At 36.1% G+C, this 23508-nt stretch overlaps 1 protein-coding gene across 2 annotated transcripts in view; it reads left to right on the forward strand.

Annotated features, from left to right (window-relative positions):
* The first annotated feature begins 5282 nt into the window (after window positions 1–5282).
* The window catches only part of LOC131155190 (casein kinase 1-like protein 10), a 28620-nt gene continuing 10394 nt past the window's right edge, over window positions 5283–23508 (forward strand). The window contains exons 1-6 of one of the 2 annotated variants that reach the window (XM_058108142.1): window positions 5283–6203; window positions 6368–6408; window positions 7127–7196; window positions 8175–8323; window positions 8406–8501; window positions 19827–19897. In XM_058108142.1, the coding sequence (XP_057964125.1) occupies window positions 6128–6203; window positions 6368–6408; window positions 7127–7196; window positions 8175–8323; window positions 8406–8501; window positions 19827–19897 (503 nt within the window). In that variant the 5' untranslated portion in view covers window positions 5283–6127. The remainder of the gene's footprint in view (window positions 6204–6367; window positions 6409–7126; window positions 7197–8174; window positions 8324–8405; window positions 8502–19826; window positions 19898–23508) is intronic. The other variant, XM_058108143.1, reaches the window with a different exon arrangement.

Genomic DNA, 23508 nt, shown 5'->3' on the forward strand with positions numbered 1-23508 from the left:
TAACCTTCTAATTACACTAATGAAATCAGAAGTTATTCTACCATAACTCATTTATTCTACTTTTGGGGGCTATTTCACACGATCCCACGAGCACTTCTGTCCGTTCGGCTTGTAGTGCGAATCATTCCTAAGTCTGTGGTGTGTTGACGCCGATTTGGCCCCCCTTAACATTACAGCACACTTGAGGTTAAGACTGAGCCTTTGCCTTATCCTTGGTAGCCCACGTTGTTCCTGACAACACTCCTATGTCTCAGACTGTCGGTGGCGGCGCCTGGAGTCTGGTGATTTCTGGCTTTTCTACTTGGGCGAGAATGCCGTGAACTCGTAAAGAGGGTAGAGTGGAGAACGTGAGCTGAGAGCATTTTTTTTCTTTTCTCGTCTTTTCTTCCCTGCTGTTTGCGCGGAATCCTCTTTTTTTTTGTTCTTCTCTCTCCTCTTCCTGTGCTACAGGAAAATTAGCTTTTAGGTTTCCTTGTTTTTCGTTTCTTTTATTCCTTACCTTTCCTGTTATATCTATTTCTATATAGCATATCAGATATGCCAGTTACATATAGACGTGATGCATATGATATGACCTATATCCAAATCATGCAAATTTCTTAATGTGAATAATTTCTCTTAATCATAAGTACTTCAATTACCAATACAATTTTTTAATGATATTTTTTTTTTGGGTAGTACAGCACGATGCCTGAATTCAGTAATTTCATGGTTCGACCGAACCATTTGGGTTCGGTGAAATTTTTCTATGTAGTGAACTCCGGGCTATTGTTATTACCTGATTAAAAATTTCCAAAATACCTCCTCCTGGGCCCAAGGTATTATTTTTACCCCGTGTTTACGATAACCCTTCATTCTCATAATTGCATACGTTGATCGCCCAAACCTCAATTCCTCCAATTGTATCTCAAATTTGTTATCTCTTTTATATTTCCTGCCAAAATCTTTCAATAGATGCATAGTTTTAAATCCCTTGGGCATTTGTTGTTTTACAACTTAACTACCTCGTTTTTCTTTTTTTTGGTTGCTTCATTTGCATATATGTTTCAATCTTATTTGAATGACGTATACTGTTGTTTCTCACCTATTATTGATAAATTATTGAGAGTTCATGATGATTTGCTTCGATTTGCACATCCATTGCCAAACTTCGACAAAGCTATGGTTTTGCTTGCAAACCATTTCTAGATGCCATAAATCCTCCATTTCTCAGCCCTTTATTTTGAAGAAATATTTTTGGCGCCCTTCCTAGTGGGAACTCCCATCGTGTGAGATCATTATTTCACTCTCTTCCTCTTCACAGCTTACTTTTGTGCAACCTACATTACCATTGAGTTTTTTCTTGCATCTCATACTGTGGTTTATTTGCGTATTGTTGTCCTATTTTGTGCGTGTAGACGCATATGTGTGGTACCGCCAATTCATTTTCTATTGTCTTCGACGGTCGTCGCGAACAGAGGAGACCTTGCTCCCTGTGAAAAGTCTCTTGGGCGCGTGAGAACCAGCTTCACGAGAATTAGGTGCACCAATCCTGGTCCGGGTTGTATAGGTGCACTCAATAGTTTAAGCGAACCATCTTGAACATCATCATACTTGTGAGCTTGCAGTGCTGGGGACCGTAGGCAGAATTGGCCTGAACCACTTGAAAAATCTTTGTGTGGTGTCTCATTTAGTTCCTGCCTCTACTTTTATTGTCCACCATTGCTTATATATTAGAAAGACCTTAGGTGTTGGATACTGATATTTGGTTTAACCTAGGCACAAAAATTTTTTTAAAACTTCAATTCACCCCCCTTGGGATGCAAACCAAAGTCAATCGTTGGGATATTACTAGACCTGTTCAAACATCAATAGACATATTAAATATGTAGTGGTACTCGTGAGATGTCTTAACGTCTCCTTTCTCTAGTCTATATAGCATCGTATACTAGACGACTTCAATACCGTCGAGGTTGACCCTCGTCTGGACGATTACGGACTGGATTCGATCCTTTTTTGGGGTGCGCCCCCTCCGAGCATTGTTGTGCAAGTTTGTTACCAGGCGAACCATCATATCTGACCTTACTTCGCATCCTGCAACTTACGCCTTTTCCTTTTATGAAAATTCATCGAAGTGTTATTTTTTTGAAGAAAAACATCATTTTTGCACGTAACTTTGTATATAGTTAACATGAAGTTGCATTTTAGAAATTTTGCATTTTTCTTTCATGTAAGTTTCATGCAGTTATGATCTTATGAAAAAAAAAAACATTATTTTTGTAAGTAGTTTTGCATGTAGTTTGCATGAATCCATGTTTTAGGGAATTGTACATTTTGCTTTCATGTAAGCTTACACATGTATCATTTTATGAGGAAGAAACATATTCTAAGGCAGACATATCATTCTTTGGATGTAGTTTTCTAATCTTTGCATTTCTCTTTCATGATAATTCATGTAGACCTTATTTTTTTAGTAGGGGAACCATGTTTTAATGCACCCACATGTAGACCTTATTTTTTATAAAATGGGAAGCATGTTTTAATGCACCCACATAGAAGTTTTCTTATCAACTGATAAGGGCTAGTAAAATGAATCTTGAGGAAATCATAGGGTATCGGTGGGATTAATTTCCGTGCATGAGCCCACTAAAACGTCTTTCTAAAAATTCAAAGTTTGTTTTCCTCCCTTTACAAATTACAAAAAAATGAATATATATATATATATATATATATATATCGGTCTTTATTAAAAATAAATCTTTAGTAATGAGACATCAATGAGATTAATTTTCCCGTATGAGCCCTATGAAAACTACTTCCTAGAAAATCAAAATTTTTTTTTCCTTCCTTTCTCAAATTGCAAAAAGAATACCAATTTTTATCAAAAACAAATCTCGAGGAAGTGATGCGACCTCTATGGGATTAATTTACCTGCATGAACTCCACAAAAACCTCTTTCAGAATCACAATTCTTTTTCCCTCCCTTCCTCAAAATTGTAAAAACAAACTCCAATCCTTTTTCCAAAAATTGGAGTTTGTCCCAAAACATTTTTTTTTTATTTAAAAGCCTTTTGGATTTCCTTTATTGGAATTTCTCAAACTAATTTAAATTCCGAAACAAGGTCTTCTTTCTTTTCAAAAATTGGAAACGATTTTTCAATTTTTCCAAAACCCTATTTTTTTTTTCTTTAGTGCTGCTAACCTCATTCCAAAAAAAATAAAAAATTAAAATGTGGACCCTTTTATTTTTTTGAAAATTTGAGTTTTTTCCTAAATTCACCTGTTTTCTTCTTATATACCAATATATTATCTCACCCATGGGGGATTTATTTCCAAAAATAAACAAATTAAAATTTTCGAACTACATAGGCTTTATCTTGAGTCGTGGGTACATAGATAGCATACCCTAAAAAGAGTAAGTTCAATCTAAAAAGTAGAAAGTATTTTTTTTTTCAAACAACCTAAATCAATTTTCAAAATGGAGTAGTAAGATCTTCGTGGAGTTCAGTCTTTCGTATATGTCTCACAAAATACTAATTTTTCAAAATGGGAGGTGCACACACACGCACACACACACACATAAGCACAGTAACCGTTTCGTGAATGGATGTCGAAAGGGGTGCTAGGAGAGTAACCATCATTCATATGGTTATCCAACTACCTTCTCAACACAAACCAATTCTCAAGTCCAAAGTCTCTCTTTCTAGATTTTTCTTTATTTTACCTTTTTATAAAAAAGAAAAAAAAAATAATGACTCCCTTGTTTGTATTTTTTAGAATAAAGTTACCAACCTCCTCTGAGATTTCAAAAAATTTATGAACTCCTCGAGATTCCAAAAATTCCAAGAAACTCCCTTGGGCTTTGCCAAAAACATAATTTTTGATCAATCTTATCATAAGTAAATAAAAATTTTTGAAACTTCAAGAAGATCTAAGCCTTTTTGCTAACCATGAGGGGAAGTCGCCCCCCCTTCTTTTACATTATTGATAGTCACTTCGAGGACTATCATGATTTTGCCTTTAATTTTTTAGGAATATTTTAATTAATATTTTCTTCATCACATCATTTTTCAAGGTAATGAAGGCATCTTACAATCATTTATTCGCTCTAGAAACAAAGAGGAATTTAATAAAAGACATGTTAATCGAAAATTATTTAAGAAGAAGCTAAAAAGGCTAATTTAATAATACGATGAGGAAATAATTACCATCTACTCTTCCCTAATTTAGATGGCAGATAGATACACATTAGATACTATTAGCATGACTTTCTCTCTTTAGAGAAAAAAAATATACGATCTACCATGTACACTAAAAATGATTTAATACAAAATAAAAACATTAATTTAATACATGACACATGTCCTCTATAGCATCCACGCCCAAACTAATTTAATGACATAGTGTGTAATATATTAGTAGACTTTCTTATCGAGATCTATACTTCACATCTTCCCCTACCTACATCTTTCACTTTATAAAAAATAATATAATGAAAACATGTCATTACACTTGTCATGCGCACACATGTATACCAAAATTAATTTACTTAAAATAAAAATTAATTTAACGTGAAAGATGTGAACTTAACAATTTTATTGTTTCTGCTTTATTATATATATATATATATATGTGTGTGTGTGTGTGTGTGTGTATAGTTGTATATGTGAGCACACACCGCATATATGTTTCACCGCCTAAAATTTAGGAAAATAATAAAATATAAAAAATTTCGGTGTATGGGTATCTTTAAAAAGTGATTAATTTACCTAATTATTTATTGATTGATGATTAATTCATTTTAATCATTAATTAGCAAAAAAAATGTTCCAAGGATAATGAGAAAAAAAAATTTAATTAAAAAAAGTTACCTTAGAAAATGCATACCATTTAAATTTTTTGATTGAAGGAAATTTTGACTAGTAAATTGAATTAAATGCACACAATTTTAAATTGAATCTTAACTAACAATAAATCAAAATTTAAAATGTGGTCGAATTTTTTGAAAAATAAATAAAAAAAATAAAAACAAAACTCCACGATTGCAATCAAGTTTCTTAATTGGGCAGAAAACTAAAAATGCAGAGAGAATGGGAAAGATGGACTCAATATTTTGAAAATAATTAATGGGAATAAATTCAATTTTACAAGAAATAAAAATAAAATAATATTAATTAGAAGGGGGAGGGGAGGGCTGCTGACTCCTTGGAACGGGTCCAACTTCGGACCGCCCGCCCCGACTGTGTAACGCTGGTGAGGCAGACACAATCATGATTTAGAGAGAGAGAGAGAGAGGCACGTTTGGGAGTAGTTCTTACAGCACGAAACGTGTTAGGCGGCAGAGAGAGAGAGCCTAAAAAAACACTAGCGCAAAACTAATCATTAAAATAGGCTTGTAATTAATTAAAAGCAGGAAAAAAAAAAATAAGAGAACACAAAAATAAAATTAAAATAAAATCTCCGCCTGCTTTATTTCCTTTTTATCATCCCACCGTCTGCCTCTCTGTGGTCTCGCCACATTGCTTTTGTCAACATCTATCTAGCTTTGATCTTAACGCGAATCCCTCCATCGGCTTCTGCATTTTTAGCGTCGAATCGCCACTGTTTTTTTTTTTTTTTTGGTTTTTGGTTTTCCGGCAGCAAATTTGTGGGCTGAGGATCCCTTGTTGTTCAATTACCTTTTTGTATTCTGATTCAGTATTTATTGTTGATAATGTCTGTTAATTTTTTGGGCGTCGGGTTTTGATTTGCAATCTTTAGATGAAGATTTAGGATTTTTGTTTCACCCGAGGATGTAGACAAGGAAGGCGGTTCTTTGCTCTGAATAATGAAAGGAAAAATTGTATGCCCATAGGGTTATTGGGTTGATTAATTGATGATTTTTTTGGGGTTCTCTTTGTGTTCTATTCGTAATAAGCTGATGATAATAAGATTGTGATATTTACTGGCTACTTTTGGTTGATTATTGATGCGGAAGCAAATATATAAATATTTTTGATCTGGTGCGCGGTGAAATTGGAAAATCTGATAGATTTTAGTGTGGTTGTTTGTTGAGTTTGGCATTTGTTGCAAATAAATGCTGAACTGGGTACAAATCTGAGTCGAAGGGATTATAGCGGTTTGGGTTTTTGAAGAGGGCTATTAGATCATGGAGCGGATAATCGGTGGCAAGTTTAAGCTTGGGAGGAAGATTGGGAGTGGGTCTTTTGGTGAACTCTATTTAGGTATGTAAATGATCGTTTGATGGAATTCCTGGGTTCTACAGCAATTTCCTTTTCAACATTTTTTTCATGTGTGTATATATGCGTTTGTAGGTGTTTCTTGTCCTTTTGTGTGGGTAATATTGTTTCCGAAAAGTTGTATCTTATGTCGTGGTTTGTTGATTCAGGCGTTAATGTACAAACTGGAGAGGAAGTGGCTATTAAGCTGGTACTTGCTGTTTCCTTGTCAAAATTTTCTGTAATGATACCAGATGGTGTATAATTCAGATTTTTAAATATTGAATTTAATTAGAATGTTGTTGATTGTTCCATTATATGTACAATTACTAATTTTTTGTAGTTGCAAATCTGTGGACAATTGAGCCTTTGATTTTGCATAGAGACGTGTCATGATCTGGGAATGTTGCTTGCATTTTTTTTTTTCTGCTACAATTGAGTTTTTCTGTTTAATTTGGCATTGTTATTCATAAAGTTAAGCTGTAGACATTGTGTGGCATGAATTTAGTTTGGTTGTGGTATGTGCTATATCCTGCTGTTAGTGCTTTGTATTTGCAAAATCAACTGTATAACTGTCTAAGTTTTTTGGTCATATCCCACCAATAAGTTGCCTTTGTCTCTGTTATCCATACAGACCATGGTCTTATCATAACCTTAAGAGATGAACACAAAAAAATTTCCTACTTATCAGAGATTAAGTTTCACTTGAGTTATTATTTGATGTCCCATGAATTTATTTGTAATCTTGTTCATTTTGTATTCCCCCGTTCTTGGCTGTGTTTTTATTGAAAAGTAATGGATGAAAAAATAAGTTTCATTTGTTTTGATCTTGAATTTATATATTGTATATGTTATAGACTTGTAGTTTAGTTGCAGGAAACTGTAATTCTAGTGCTTGACTTAATTTTTTCTGTTACTGCAATTCCTAGGAATCTGTGAAGACAAAGCATCCTCAGCTTCACTATGAGTCCAAGCTGTATGTGTTTCTTCAGGGTGGAAGTAAGTTTTCATTTTTTTCCTTGTTAAATGCGTGCCAAGGGGGGGGGGGGGGGGTTGCAGAGGAGTTTACAGGGCAGAATAGTTTAGAAGGTTACAATGCCAAGGAGGTACAGCATTGCAAAATAGGGACTAATTGATTCATGGCAGCTGTTATCTTTGTAGTCTCTAGAGCTTCATAGCTGTTAGAGCTTGGAAGATTATTATGGTAGCAAACGATTTTTTCTGTTGTATTTTTTTTTTGGTCAAAATGAAAAATTTATTTATTTTTAATTGTAAAATTTAGCTCTAAACTTAAAAAAAACGTTGAACTTAATGAACTTTGTAGACTTAATTAGCTGTTCTTGGTGATCACTATGGTTTTTATATACTGCATTAGCTTTATAAATGTAATGGATCTTTAATAGTAGAGCTGCTCTTTTGCAGCTGACCAACTTGGTTGATGTTGAATTTCACTGTAGCTGTATGCTGCATTGATGTGATGCTTTTTCATACTAGATCAAATCAGCAGTGGATAAGAGGGTGTCCTCCTGGGGTCCATAAATCTCTATATGTTTTCATAACATATACTTGTTGTGCATAAATTTGTTTAGAAATACCCCCCAATATTTCCAAATTAATGTTATATTCCATGCTTTTTGTAATGAACAGTAGACAGGCTGCCCCAAAAGTTTGCATATTTAAATTTTAAGCCACACTCAAAATTGCAAACTATGTTATGATTTAATATAAAAATAAAAAATTTATAATATGAAGGAATAAAATCCGTTTTGCCTTCTCCTCCCCATAAATTTATTAATACAATTTAAATTTAGCATCTATTTGCTAGTAAAAATTTGAAATTAATCTTCTTTTTGTTACCAGCCCCCCTCCCCCTCGAAACAAGGAGCAAACTTCTGATTTCACTACTGAATGAAGTTTTTTGTGGAAGCTACATAACTTTTCCCTATAATTTTTTGATTTGATGTTTCATTGATGAAGCGGGAATTCCCCACCTCAAATGGTTTGGAGTGGAGGGCGAGTATAATATCATGGTTATTGACCTCCTTGGACCAAGTCTAGAAGATCTGTTCAACTATTGCAACCGGAAGTTCACATTGAAAACCGTACTGATGCTTGCAGATCAATTAGTAAGTGCATGCCCCTACTCTAGCTCAAGGAATGTGTCTTGAGCTGCCAAATTTGTGATTTATTGCATTGTAATCTTTGCAGATTACAAGAGTTGAATTTATGCATTCAAGAGGGTTTCTTCACCGTGATATAAAGCCTGACAACTTTTTAATGGGCCTAGGGCGCAGAGCAAATCAGGTACACATGTTTCCATGTTAAAATTGCACTTTGTCAATTAATACTAATAGTAGTTTACCCATGGGATATCAGTAACACAAAATTTTAAATCTATTTGTGCTTTTTCTTCAAACTTTAAAAATATCAATTGTAAATATACTTGTCTTTATATCTGCAAAGAGGTATTGTTGTGCTGAACATCTTTTTAGAAACAGTTTTTAAAGCTTGGTATGCATTGTTAGCCCAAACTCTAGTAGCTCTAGGCTTTAGGTAAGTGGTTATGTAAGATGGTATAGCCATGGTTACTTGGGGATGCTGGTGACAAATCCTTCTGTTTGTGTTTATTCTATTTTTTTATATTTTCTTTTTGGATGTTTTTATTATATCATGGATGTTATCAGTGTTTGGCTACTTCTTTACAAGTGGCCAGATGCACATTCTGTTCGAGTGTTAAAGCTTGAAATATTTTGTTAGTTGACAGCCTAACAGCTTGAGCTTTTAGATCATGTTTTTTGTATGAGAACTATTATCAGAAAAAATGCGAGAAACATCTTTTTGACACATTAGCTGGATTTCATTTTATGTTATCCTCCCCTTGTGCATCAATTATTATACAACTTAGATCTAGTCATAAATAGGGCATAACTTGGTCCAGTTTGGGTCAGTTTGACCCCAATGCATGCTTGAACCAGTTTAGGAGTTGTGATTGTTTTCTAAAACCAAAACCGGCCTCTAAAACAACAAACCCATGAAGATTTTAGGTTAGTTCAAATTGGTTTGGTTTTGAGCCTTTTATTTTTTGATTTTTTTTTAAATATTAATTTTTTATCAAATGGATTAAGGCTCCAAAATTGAATACTCCTGTAATACAGAACAGCAATCTTCTCAATATAGTTAAGCAGTATACCTTATCAAAAGAATACCAGCTGATATGTCAAAGAAATTAATTCTGTATTTTGCTCTCGTAATGCTGTTTGTAATGTATAAATCAAATATATACAAAAAAAAAAAAAAATGATGTTGCTAGTGATGATGATGAATCAAAAGTTTGATCCTCATGTTGATTTGATATTGAGATGGAGAAGAGAAGAAAAAAAAAAAAAAGAAGATAAAAGGGGAAGAAGAGAATAAGTGAGAGAGGGAAATTCTGGTGGCAGTTCCTGGAGCCTTATGTACAGCGCCAGGTCTGCCCTCTTATATATTAATAATAAAACATGGAAGGAATAAATACCCCCAGTCAATAGAATTACTAATATTGTCTATTCTTTTCTAACACTCCCCCTTATGCTGGAGATGTATAAATATGAACTAGCCTCTAACAAGGCTGGGCTGAATAAAGCCTTAATGAGAATATTGCCTAACAGATCCACTATTACACAAACAAAGTCCTCACAACCTTCTTTAACATAGCAGCCCTTGCAAAATGATAGTCAACTTTAATGTGCTTTGTCCTCTCATGAAACATTCAGTTGCTACTTGCTAGCAACATAAATGGCAACTTGATTATGACAAAACATATCTATGGACTTTGTTACCAAGAATCCCATCTCTTAACATAAGAGACTTTAATCACATAGGCTGACTCACAGTTTGAGCCAAAGTGCAGATATTCTGCTTCAGCACTATATCTTGCTATAGTAGTTTATTTCTTGCTATGCCGCTTAATAAGATTACCTCCCACAAATTTACAACATCCAGTAGTAGATCTTCAATTATCAGTTGAGCCAATCTAATCTGCTTCAGAGTCCCATGATCTCTATAGTTTATATTACATGTATGCATCAAACCTCTGCCAGGAGAAGCTTTGAGATACCGCAGCAAAGGATCTAGTATAGCTTGGTTGGGATTTGTCATGAACTGATTCACCACCTCTTCATTGAAGGATATATCAGGTTAGATTAACTTGCCTGCCAACTGCTCATATCAACATTTGCCTTCAAAGTCCAATCCAACATCCCTAGACAACTTCACATTGGCATTCATTGGAGCATCAGTTGGTTTGGCTCTCAGCATACCAATCTCACTTAGCTAGTCTGGGTTATATTTTTTTCTGAGATAGATTCAATCCTTTCTTGCACCAGACAATCTCAATACCAAGAAAGTAATGCTGAGTGCCCAAGTTCTTGATTTAAAATTCTACTTCAAAGCCACTGCTTCACATGTGCAATCCCGATTTGGTGATTGCCAATGATAATGAATTAATGATATCATCAACATAAAGTACTAGAAATACTACACCTCTACAAACAACATTCAGTTGTTTGGGATTTTCCATAAATTGACTCACCACCCCTAACAAAGGATATGCTAGGTTTATTGGCAGTCAAGTAGATGAACTTGCCAACCATGATGTTTGTCTTCAAAGTCCGATCCAACATCCCTAGATAATTTCACGTTAGGATCCGTGAGAGTATCAACTGGTTTTAGCTCTGACCATTCCAATCTCATTTAGCAAGTCTAAGGTATATTTTTATTGAGATAGATTGATTCAATCCTTTTTGACATTGTACAATACTACAATCTCAATACTAAGTAACGTAGAATACCAAAGTCCTTGATTTGAAATTTTGCTTGAAGTCACTGTTCCACATTTGCAATCTTGGTCACTACCATGGTCTTAAATTTCCACGAAACTGTCGAAATTTCCGATTTCTGTCACCTTCGAAATCGAAATGGCAGTCGATTTCTGTCTTGCATAATTTCCGTTGAAATCTCAATGAATCATCCGAAATTTATCGAAACCTCGAAATTTTAGCGAAATTGGTCGAAATTTATCGAAACCTCAAGAGTGAAGTGAAATTTCTCTTTTAATTTATTTTATTGAAACAAAAGGTTATCACGAGTGCTTTTGAAATTATATAAAGAAATAAACTTATAGTAATATTTTATTTAACCATTCATGTCTAAATTGTCAATATTTGTATAATAAATAATATTTAAATGATTTATGAATTTCATTTGCATTAACTGAATATGTTTAATATACATTATCTTACAAACATGTTTGATATACATACTATTTTTTAACTTTTCCACCTCATACAAAACATAGATGTATTGAATTTGTAATATATTAGTCTTAAAACTTATATTTTTATGTTTGTTAACCATTTCTAAAGTTTCACAAAGAATTTCATGCTTTACTACTAGTTTCCGTTAACTTTTTCAAATCGAAATCGACATTGAAATCGAAATTTCTGTCAAAATTTCCGTACTTTTGGAGCTTCTAAATTTGAGTCGAAATCAAAATTTAAGACCTTGGTCACTACCAAGATATCAACAACATGAATTACTAGAAGTACCACAACTATCTTTTTTGGCGGACAAAACTGAAGAATCACAGTAGCACCATAAACCAAATGTAGAGGCCACCATACTAAATTTGTCAAACCAGGCTCGAGAAGACTACTTAAAACCATAAAATGCCTTATGCAGCCTACTTACCTTACCATCCTCCCCCTGAGCGACATTCGGAGGAGGTTGCTCCATATATAATTCTTCTTGTAAATCTCCATACAAGAAGACATTCTTCAGATCTAACTGGTATAAGGGCCAATCAAATTTAACAACCAACGAGATCAACACATTAATAGAATTTAGTTTAAGAATAGGAGAGAAGGCAGGAAGGTCTCAAAATAATCAATATCATATGTTTGAGTGTACCCTTTAGCAACTAATCAAGCCTTAAATCTTTCAATAAAGATATATAATGGGATATTTAATAGCGTGGACCTAGCCACACCTAACCAACTCCTTACTAGAAGGAAGATCCACCAAATTCCATGTTCCTTAAGTGGTCAACACATCAATTTTTACATTCATTGCATGCTTCCATCTAGGGTTGGCAAGTGCTTCAATGTGTGTGGAAGGGATAGAAATAGAGGAAATAGTCTAGGCAAAAGAATAATAGGAGTTAGGACTAGGAAAGTGAAGAACTAAAACGTAATGAGGTAAGCAACTACTGTGCAGTACATGTTTGGATACCTCTCTCGTGAGCAATTGGCAAATCTAAGACACGTTCTAATGGATCTTCAGAACCAGAAGCTGAAAAGTGATGGGCAGAAGGGGCAGATGCACGGTGGTAATGATGTTTGTGCCCCCTTCTTTTTATTCATAAAGCCTAATTTAAAATTTTTTTTTGCCTTTAAATGAAGCTTCTTTTTTCTATCAAAAAACAAAAATCTTCAATAACTAATGGATCTCTTAGAGGAGTGGAGTTTTCTCCTGAGGGATAAGGATAGAACAAGTGGACCAACACACCATGGTGGGGGGGGGGGGGGGGGGGAGGGGGGTGGGTTACCAAAAATTGTTGATAGACTCAAATTAAATTTATTCAAGTAGGATCCAACACTAGAGAAATATGATGTCCTCTTAATAAAAGTAAAATCTACACTAACATATTTGTGTTAATTTGAGGATTGTAACATCTATCCTTTCTAAATTCTCTTGAGTACCCAACAAAGGCACATTTAGCATGAGGAAAGAACTTTGCTTGATTAGTATGTGGAACATGAACAGAATTTGTGCACACAAAGACATAAGGCTCAACATGGATGTTTCTGGGTGCACAATAGAGGAGGATTTGTTCCCCCTACAAGACTAGAGGGCATCCTGGTAAGCATAAAATTGGTTGTAAGAAGAGCATGGATAGAGAAGTAGTTTAGGAACATGCATATGAAAGATAAGAGAAAGTGCTATGTCAAGTAAATGTCTATCTTTCTGTCTAGCTACTCCATTATGAGCATGTACACATGAGGTTTGATGAATTATCGTTTTGGCCAAGCAAAAAGGCAGAAGCTCATTTTGAACGAATCAAGTGCATGAAAAATAAAAAAACATGAATACAAAGAATTGCCCTTTTTTTTTTTTCAAAAAGAGAATTGGGAGGCCTTTCAATGAGATATCCCGAGGTTTTCAAGGAATTCGTAATGGGGTGGTGGATTATAGTGTGATTCTACCTTCTTAGCCTTGATCCCCAAGGAGAGATATTTGATACTAAGGGACCTCATACCTGTTAATCTTTTTCTTTTTTAATAAATAAAGAAGAGAACTTTATTAATATCCATAATGTGAAGTACATGACTTGGAGGACGAGGAGTCCTCCCTAGAGATTCAAGGGGACATTTAAAATAAAAAGACACTAAAGAAATAATAACAATACAAGTATAATTACAAAAGGAATTGCCTCCCAATCTCTTATGATGTCAGATAGATAATCCCCCAAAAAGACCAAGAGAGTGCACCCAAAAGGAAGTGAAGAATGGTGACCTTTAAAAATCCTAGCATTCCTCTAAATTGACAAGGTCCAAAAAATGGCAAAAAATGCTTTCTCCAAAGAGCTCTATTGTTTCTATTCTTTCCAAAACCCCTGAAGTTAACCAATAATAGCTGTCCCACCTTTCTTGATGCCAAGCGCTCTTCCTTTGATAAGAAAAGTAGGCACTCCAAAGCTGTGATGCCACTCTATATTGCACAAAGTAATGAGTGTTCGTTTCATTGTATTCACAACACATGATGCACATGTCAATATCAAGAGCCTTATAGTGCCTTATTCATTTGAAGCAAATCATGTGTGTTAATCCTTTCCCATTTGTTGGATCCCATACTTGTTCATTATCACCGTATGCCATAGGGAAAGACAAAATCTCCAATGCCACTTATAAGGGAGATGTTTTTGGATACCAAATTGTTGATGCCTAGTCCCCCCCTCGGATTTAGGTCTACTAACCACCTCCTAACAATCTAGATGCCCTTTCCTATCCTCCCCTAGACCTGACCAAAGGAATCACACATTAGCATCTCTAAAAACTTGGCTACTTTTGAGGGAATTCTAAACAAGGACAGGCAATAAATTGGGATGTTAGATAGAAGCAATAATAAGAGTGGTATGACCCCTAAGTAAAAGTATGTCCTCTTCCAATCCTCCAATCTCCTAGTCACCCTTTCTAGCAGAGGGTCCATTGAGGCTTTAGAGTTTGGGGTACCTCTGTGAGGGAGGCTTTGGGTTACCTCATACCTATTAATCTTATCCCTGGTCTCTTTAAGAACTTAGGTAACTCTATGTAGGAAGCTTTGGGTTACCTTATACGTATTAATCAACCTATTTATCTTATCACTGTTCTCTTTAAGAACTTAAGTAAGAGACTGTGAGGTTTTGGGGGGGATGTTGTGGTGATTTGAGACATACAAATTTTAGACGCTGTGCTTGCAGCTAATGAGGTGGTGGAGGATTTTTTTTTTTTTGGTTGGGGGGGGGGGGGGGGGTGGGGGGGAGTGGCTTCTTATTTAAGTTGGACTTTGAGAAAGCTAATGACATGGTATTTGGGGCTTTTTGGACAAGGTGATGTGTAGGAAAGGTTTTTGGTAGTTCTCTATGGCCCAAGGTGGTTAAAAGTCAATATGGGCTCTGTTGAAATGGATGGGTGACTAGAGAAGAGCATTATTTCTTAAGCAAACCCTTGGAAGTTTGTTTCCTTGGTGGTTTGTAATTGATTTGTTTGGACACGGACGCTTTGTAGCTGACAATGCCTTGTTTGTTTAAGCTTTCTACTCTTTATACTGCACCTTCAATTCATTCTTTTGTTCTAAAGGGAGTTTTTTTTTTCTTGTGGATTTCCAATTTTATAGGAATCTCAATGAAGGAGAGGTTGCGAGCTTACCGTACTTACCATGTTGGATTGCTTTGCTTCTTCCATAAGAGATGATGAGAGCGTTTGGGAGGGTGATTCTTCTGGTTGTTTTCCTCAAAATCTTTTTTCTTGCACCTCTCAAAAGCTCCTTCTCCCAATTCTTTTCATTGGAGCCACATCATTTAGAAGGTCAAGGTTCCTCTAAAGATCAGGACCTTTGTATGGACTACTGACTTTGAAGAAGATTAATAAGTGTGATTTGTTATAAACAAGAACGCCATAAATGTCTTTTAGTCCTTTCATTTGCTTGATGTGCTGCAAGTACGGAAATATGAGCCCTTGAGTGTTTGCCTTTTCCTCTATTGTCAAGTGCCAACTCACCTTTGTATTGCTCTCTTCTCTTGCTTTGGCAAAGCTTGTGTAGCACTTCGGAATGTGGAGATCTCTTGCTTGTGAGACATTGGGGTTTTGGCTCAAGTAGAAATGCTTGTGTGCTGCAAAGTGGTATCGTCTTTGCTATCTAATGGACTCTTTGGATTAATAGGAATACGAGGACATTTAAGTGTGGTTGTTCAACTTCCCTTGGTTTTGTTATGGGATATAATGGTGTTCTTGGATTCCTTCAGGCCCATTTGTTTTGGTGGGGGGGGGGGGTGTTGTTTATTGCTGTCCAACCTTCAAAGGGATTGGAAGGCAGCTCTACGATAATCTTTTTGGTTGCTGCTCTTTGTTATTAGAGGACGCATTGTCCTCATTTATTGTACTTTGTTTCAATCCTCAGTAAAATTTTCTGTTACTATGAGTTTTTACTTCTTGGTAGAATTGAGTAAATACATTAAGAAATTCAGACTGTCTTTTAACAATTTAACTAATAGATTCAGGTCATACATGAAAAGTCCGCAAAAGATAAAATATTAATGATCAATCAATTCTTGACTATACATGGGCCCCAAATAATGAATAAGAGAAAACAATGATTTACTATGAGACTCAATGTTAGAAGGAAAAGGTGTCCTAATATGCTTTCCTATTGACGCATAGAACACTGAAAATGAGAAATAGACTTGAACATCAGAAAATTTGTTGTAATTTTTGAGGAGATGGATGATTCAAACGAGCATGCCATTGATCCAAAGGAACACCGTGCATAGAAATTGAAGAAGCCATACAACAAGAACTTGATCTACCACCACCACTATTGAAATAGTACAAGTCATCCTTCTCAGGCCCTCCTTCAATCCTCTTCATTGTCTGGAGATCTTGAATAACACAATAAGAAGGAAAAAAGTCACCGAACAACTATGATATTTAGTTAATGATTAAATAATATCACGTCCAAGGGAATTTAGGCACATAACACAGGGGAAAGAGGAATATAAGGAAATAAAAGAATATAGGCACAATCTGAATCTGTTGTCAGTGAACCATAAGCAAGATTGACCTAGGGTAAAGTAGTGGTTTAAAGGGATGAAACACAGAATCACTAGACACAGAAGACAAAGCTTGAAGTTGAACCATGCGGACAAAATTGTTATACTCTTTGCAGGGGCATGGTAGATGATGTACTCAATGCCCCATTGGAGTGGCGGGCTGCACTTGAAGTGCCAACACTAGAATCTCAGTAAGAGGCTTATTGGCCCAAGTAGGTTTTTCACGAAGATCCCAACTTTGATCAATGTGTGCAAGGTGTGCAAATGTGAGAATCGCACGACGCATTCCTTATCCTTATACACTATCTCTACCACAAGTGCCATCCAAACCTCGACCTCCTCCTTGTCCTCCAACACTTCACCCAGCACGGTTTGAGGTAGTGCTAACCATGGCTGAACAATTATGGAAGAGGCTTGAGAAGCAGACGTTTTGGTGATCTGTTGGATTCTAGCTTGTGCTTCATTCATGGATATTATGGATTCACGGGCAAGAATTTGATCACGACGGATGGTTTGAACATAAGGACTCAACTTAAATGGAAACTTGGCAGCCAAGAATTTCCCATCACCTCGTAATCATCTCAAAATCGCAACTAAGTTATTGATATATATTGAGTTCCTCTCACATTCCCTTTGGAGCACTATAATACCCAAGATGGTTCTTAGTTGTATTTGAAAATTTTTTCATATAGGTCAAAAGCACGAGTTTGATTTTTATCTTGTCAGAAGTTTTTTCAAAGATCATCTTATGTAGCCTTGGCTATTCTATGAAACATCACATTCACATCAATACGTGGATCTATGCTATTCAAGAACCACACAAGCAATATGTCATTCTCTTTCATCCAATCTTCATAATCCTTGGAGTCTAGAGACTAAGGAGAATGCAGACTTGGACTTCTTTTGCATTATCATACACAGGCACTGTTGGGACCACAGTAAATTGTTAGAGGATCTAACCAATTTGATGGCTGTGATTTATGATAACAGTATCAGCTGAAGTGCTTTCTGTAGACTCCATTAGAACCACCCCCAATTCATTACAATCAGCACACACCCCTACAAGAACACAGCAGCAATCCTGAATTACAGCAGTGAGCACTAGCAAAGGACAACAGTTCAGACCTTAAAAAGGTCCAGAACTTCAAGAGACATCCATGCCACAGAACTGAAGCTGCAAATATTCAGAGGAATGACTTGACTGCATAAAACAGGGCAGACCACAACAAAGCACCATGGCACTTAATATGTCCCTGGCAACAGCTACAGGTATTATGGCTGGCAGTAACTAGAAGCAAGTGCAGGTAAGAAAAGGAAATAGTCATCGAACACAATCAAAATCAACCAGAAACTTATACAAGATTGCAAGCAATCAATCATGAACACACGAAGCGTCAAAACAGCCGACAACCAGCAAGTAAAACATCGGAACAGTAGCGGTATTCTAGAACCAGTATGCAACTGACTTCACATCAGCAAGCTACCATGAGCACACACAACCAGTGAGGAGATGTGATGGTTTGGCTCCCCTTTAGGAATATGGTCGGTATGTGGGGTTAGGTTGTGCATATTTCCTATATATATGTGTGTTTGTGTGTGTGTATGGTGTATTTAGAACAACAAATCTCAGATATTGGAAGCATATATACATGCACACATGCTGAAGTGCTTTGAAGGGCTTGTGGGAGCAAGTGAGTGTTAAGTCAATAATGAATACCCCCCCCAAAAAAAAAAAGCAAGGCAAGCTATACAAATAAACCCTCAGGCTCCTAGCCATGGTTTTAAATCGTGGTAGTGGGTAGCGTAACGTAATGGTAATGGGTGTAATGGGAAGCGGGAGTAGTATATGTTACATAACAGGAAGCGGGTGTAACGCCCATGAATTTTTTTCAAGCACACACATCCTTGTGCATATTAGCGTAATTGCATGTTTTAAGCTTTTAACCCTTCTTAGAAAGCGTTTTAGTGTATTTTGGATCCTTTAGTTTAACTAACTAAGTTATTTGGTAAGGGCAACAAGTTTACATTTGTTTTAAACCACCATTGATGGAAAAATTACGTGTGCGCGCGTATTTATACTTCTCATTGTTCTTATCTGTGATAAATTCTTATGTGTGCTAAATTAATTAATAAAACAAAATACATTATACACTCCATTAATCTATTCGACACATAAGATATACGAAAAATACAAATATAGAATAACTATAAAAGAAGAAGGTTGAAGTTGAAAAATATAGAACATAGATATCAAATTATTAATATTGTTAAAATAAAATATTTTTCTAACAAGTTAGTATCTCAAATTGTTAATTAATGCATCTCTTATGAGTATTTAAAGAAATAGTAAATTTTGTATCGTTGTCATCCTCATTATAATCTTTGCCCCCTCTCATTATAATCATTTCCCCCTCTCATCACATGGTATATTGAGAATGATTTATGAAAGAGAGGGAAAAAGTGAGAAGAAAAAGTAAAAAATTAAATAAATTTTTTGGCGTAACAGTCCTGTAGCGGTTACATAACGGCTGTAGCAGCCTTTATGTAACGGTCATGGTCTGTAATGGCCACTACAGCCGTGATTTTTTTTCCCACCGATTTTGCAGTGCGTAACGGTATCGGTAACCGAAAAAACCGTGTTATGTAACAGTTGCGGTTGTTATTTGAAACCATGCTCCTAGCTGATGTGATCAAAGATCAAGAAAGTCTTTAAAACAAGTGTGAACTTCCTGTATTCCAATAAGAAATGAGCATGGAGAAATGATTCGTTCAACTTCTACGTAGATTTCTACTTCCCTTTGAAGGCTCTCTTGTTTCTCTCTTGTTTTCTCCTGCTGCAGATGAGGAACAAAAGAGCCTTATCCCACATATTTTTAGCCCTCCTTTTGAAAATAGAGATTTAAAAGAAGGGATTGGACTTGCATTAGCTTGGTTTATAAGTTCTAGAATAAATAATGTTTGAATTAACATGGAATAGAACTATGGAAAAATGAAATTTGATAGCTGAATCAGGTATGACATAAAATGGTCAATAAGACAGCCTTTTGTTTATTTGGTCAATTTTGTGCTATTTTATTTTCTGAATTTTATCTTGAGAATAAATTCCATTCCCACACTTGGATTGGGTAATTATGTAATTTAACTTTTTTAAGTGGTTGAAATTTATGTTAAATTTTTTCCCTCTTTACAGAGAAGAACCATCATTATTGACCATTCACTTATAAATATTCTGACTTGGATATCAGCTTTGTGACCAATTTTATAACTTGTTGAAATTATTATCATAGGTGTACGTCATTGATTATGGCCTTGCTAAAAAGTATAGGGATCTTCAGACTCATAAGCACATACCATACAGGTAATTCATCTCGTGGTTAGCTTGCAAGTCATTATTGCGATTTCTTATGTTGCTGATTTATCCCATGTTGTGCACCTACTGTTTGTTATTTTTGTCGGTTTTGTTTTTATTTTTTTGATATCTTCTTGTTTGGAAGTTTTTTTCTCTTATATCTTCTTGTTTGGAAGCTTTTTTCTCTAACTATAGTTGCAGCTTTCCACTTCTATTATTATTATTATTATTATGTGAAGGTTGTTTGGAATGGGGACTTTGCTCTTAATTCACTCAATAGTTGTTAAAGGATGAACGAAAAGATGATTACATGGATGCCCTTGGGGTTTGTCAACTGTCAACGGAAGAATTATGATTGCATTGGCATTGCTGAGCATGTATTTTTGTACAGCGCAGCTTTGTGTAAGAGGAATTTGTTAACGAGTGGACTGTTCCATCGTGTAAAATGTTCATGGACCAATAAAAGACCTAGTTGCCTATGAGTAAATGGACTCTCTGGTCTGATTACTGATGTGGATTGGCTGTCATATCTTCTTTGGTTCCTTATTTTCACCTGAGAAATTGGAGGGATGAAAGAGAGGTGCCTGGTGCCCCAAGGCTTGTCTATTGCAAATGAATTATGATTGTATGGACGTCTCCTGGGCTTTACATATTTTTATACAACTCGTGTTTGACTAGTCAATAATTATTCACTACCTTGACTGTTTTCTTGCATAAAATGTTCATGTGAAATAAGGCTTCCTATGCATACGAGTAATTGGACTATCTGGCCTAATCATTGGATGTGGCTCTTGATGCAAAACGGGGAAAACACACATACACACGCACACACACACACATTTAAAAAAAGTGAGCTTCTAAAAAATGTACAATGTATATGGATTCTTTTAATTGTGATTTATCTATATATATAGAAGTTTTCCCTTTTAATGGAGAACAACTCTGAAAAAGAAGAAGAAGAAGAAGAAGAAGAAGAAGAAGAAGAAGAAGAAAGAAACCTTGGCCAAGTAATCTGCTATCCTGTTAGGAGAAGGATGCACCTAAAGTGGCATGAAGACAATGCAGCATCAATATCTTGTCTCTTTCTTATCCAATGCCAAATTATCCAGCCATCTTGACTGTAGTCCTTTGCCCAGGTTGTGACATGAGAAGGGAACTCACCAAAGAAAAAGAAAATGTCTACCCTGCTGGTATATGGGAGGATAAATTTGTTAAAGGAATTCCGTAAAATGATGTATTCATGAAATGAAATTCAGGTATCTGGATTGACCTCGCTGGTAGTACAAGTAATTGGCATGCTACTATGGAGCTGCTTTAGCTAATTTAATTGGCGTGGTTCTGATATTTAGTCTGATATCCTGGAGGAGAAGACTATATTCTTGGTCCTGGGTTGTGTGACTCTGTTTCCCCCTATTTTTTGGGTCTTTTCTTTTTCGTTCTTGGAATTAGTTCTCTTTGAGGTGTTAATCATTGCTAGATTACCACTTCACCTAAGAGCTTAAGCTATTAGATTGTGGGCTAACAATGTATATCAAAGCTTTAACAACCCCCCCCCCCCACGGGGGCGGGGGTGCGGCACGTGCAGCCTGATTGCCCATGGAGAGATAAGTAAATGATAAATGACTTCCATCATAGGGAATAAAATAACTTTTAACCACCACATAATAAACGCGGGAAACAAGACTAAATGCAAGGACTCCTGGCTACCATAGCTCTGATACGATGTTAGATTACCACTTTACCTAAAGGCCTAAGCTGTTAGGTTGTATATCAAGCTTTATCATCATTAATGACCATACCTTTGTGTGGCCCCAATCCCCATTGACCTTTTTGTATTTTTCTTTACTTGTTTCCAATCTTTGCCAAATTGGTTGTTGACTTCAATTATTCATGTTTCCATTTTCTTGTCTAGACTATTTTTCATGCTACTGCTAGGAATTTTTATGGTGGGCAGAGGACAGAAAGAAAGCATTCTCTGCATGGTTGGTGATCTTGTGAGATGCATATCAACTGTCAACCCTTAAGCTCTAAATTGTAGAGTTAGGATCTGAAAGGCGCTCATAGCTATGAAGTTAAAGGCATGGTTGTGAGCATAATTCACATGAAACTATGCATCTTTATTTTTTCCTTTGCCCACAGATCTCTCTTTCTCTTTCTTTTCTTTTTCCTTTGCTGAAACTACCAAAGACAATCCCAAAAGATAAATAGTTAGTTATCTATGTACTAAATTGTCCAGTTGCGTTTCTTGCCCTTGGGACAGGGCCTGCGAATAGGCTTGAACCTATCTCCACCCCCCTTGCAGAGAAATATTAGACTCTGTTGAGGTGGGGAAAGGACCAAGAGTACCCTCACCAGAATAATAGTCAACATGCTGCACAAGAAAAGCGATGACAGTATTAGAAGATCATGAGACGTGAAAGCATCGGTTTGTACTTATTGATGGTGAGAGAGTAAGAATTTCCGCAAGAATTGTAAGAGAGAAAGACATCCTGTTATACAGCCAAGGGTGCGCCTTTAGTCTGTGATCATGACAAATCTTGAGAGGGAGAATATCACATTGCGCTGTTTCCACCAATGATCTAATCTTGTAGATGAGCACGCTACAATCGTTCACCTATAGATTGGTATTGTAGACCCAAGTGATATTGTAAGGATGGGGATGAGGCTCAAGCTTCAAATGCAGCTCCTGCGCAGCTTCCTCCAAGATTACATTGGGGCGGTTATTGGGATCAATAATTAAGGACACTATTCTGACGGATTACCTGAGTCCAAAAGATATTGATTATGCTTCCTAGTATCACTCTCAATTGAGGATAGCATATGGTGAAGAACTAGACAGGAAGGATAGGCAGAATTGTCACATTCATCATCTCTTATGACACCAGTCTTAGCTTAAAAAATTAGTGTTATCTTCATCTTTATTGTTGCCAAGTGCCATGCCATGAGTAGGGCACATAGCAGTGTGGTGAGTGAAGGCTTGGCATTTGCATAAATAAATCCCACTCAAAAGCTTTAAAACCTCCTGTATGTTCTAAACTTTAGACGTTGTGGAACCCTAAAGGAGCATGAAAAGCAGTCATACCCAATTAATCAATCGATTTTTCATGCACAAGAGGCCTCTCAGACTAAGGCAGAGTTTAGGAACATGATGCTGCATATCCTCTTCCACCTGAGTTGCAATCTGAATTGCATTTCCAGCTGTAATAAGGTGACATGTTGCAAATTTGTGAGGCGCTCTGCCAATCACAGGCTTCAACCCTTGCCGATACAAGGCAATGATAACATCTTCTTTCCATTCTGTATCTGCCTGGGTGGCCAATTAACAAAATCTTCTGGTGTAGTCTGACTGTCTGAGACAGTCATGTGATCTTCCTGTTCCACCCCAAAAGCTGTAGGTAAGTGCATTGTTGATAATTGGGGAAAACAAATTGGTCCTGCATAACACATATTTCATATCATCCTCATCTCTGAATGGATCTGGAATATTTCTTGCTGCTTGAGCTGCCAAATGTGAGCACCTTGAGTGTGGACTCAGCAAGATACAGCTTCCGTGTTTCAATCAGGTCACACCACTGAAAATAATTTTCCAGGGAATAAATCATTCTTCAAACTAATACCTC

Source organism: Malania oleifera, chromosome 5 (assembly GCF_029873635.1).
Source record: "Malania oleifera isolate guangnan ecotype guangnan chromosome 5, ASM2987363v1, whole genome shotgun sequence".
In the NCBI taxonomy this organism is placed as follows: Eukaryota; Viridiplantae; Streptophyta; class Magnoliopsida; order Santalales; family Ximeniaceae; genus Malania; species Malania oleifera.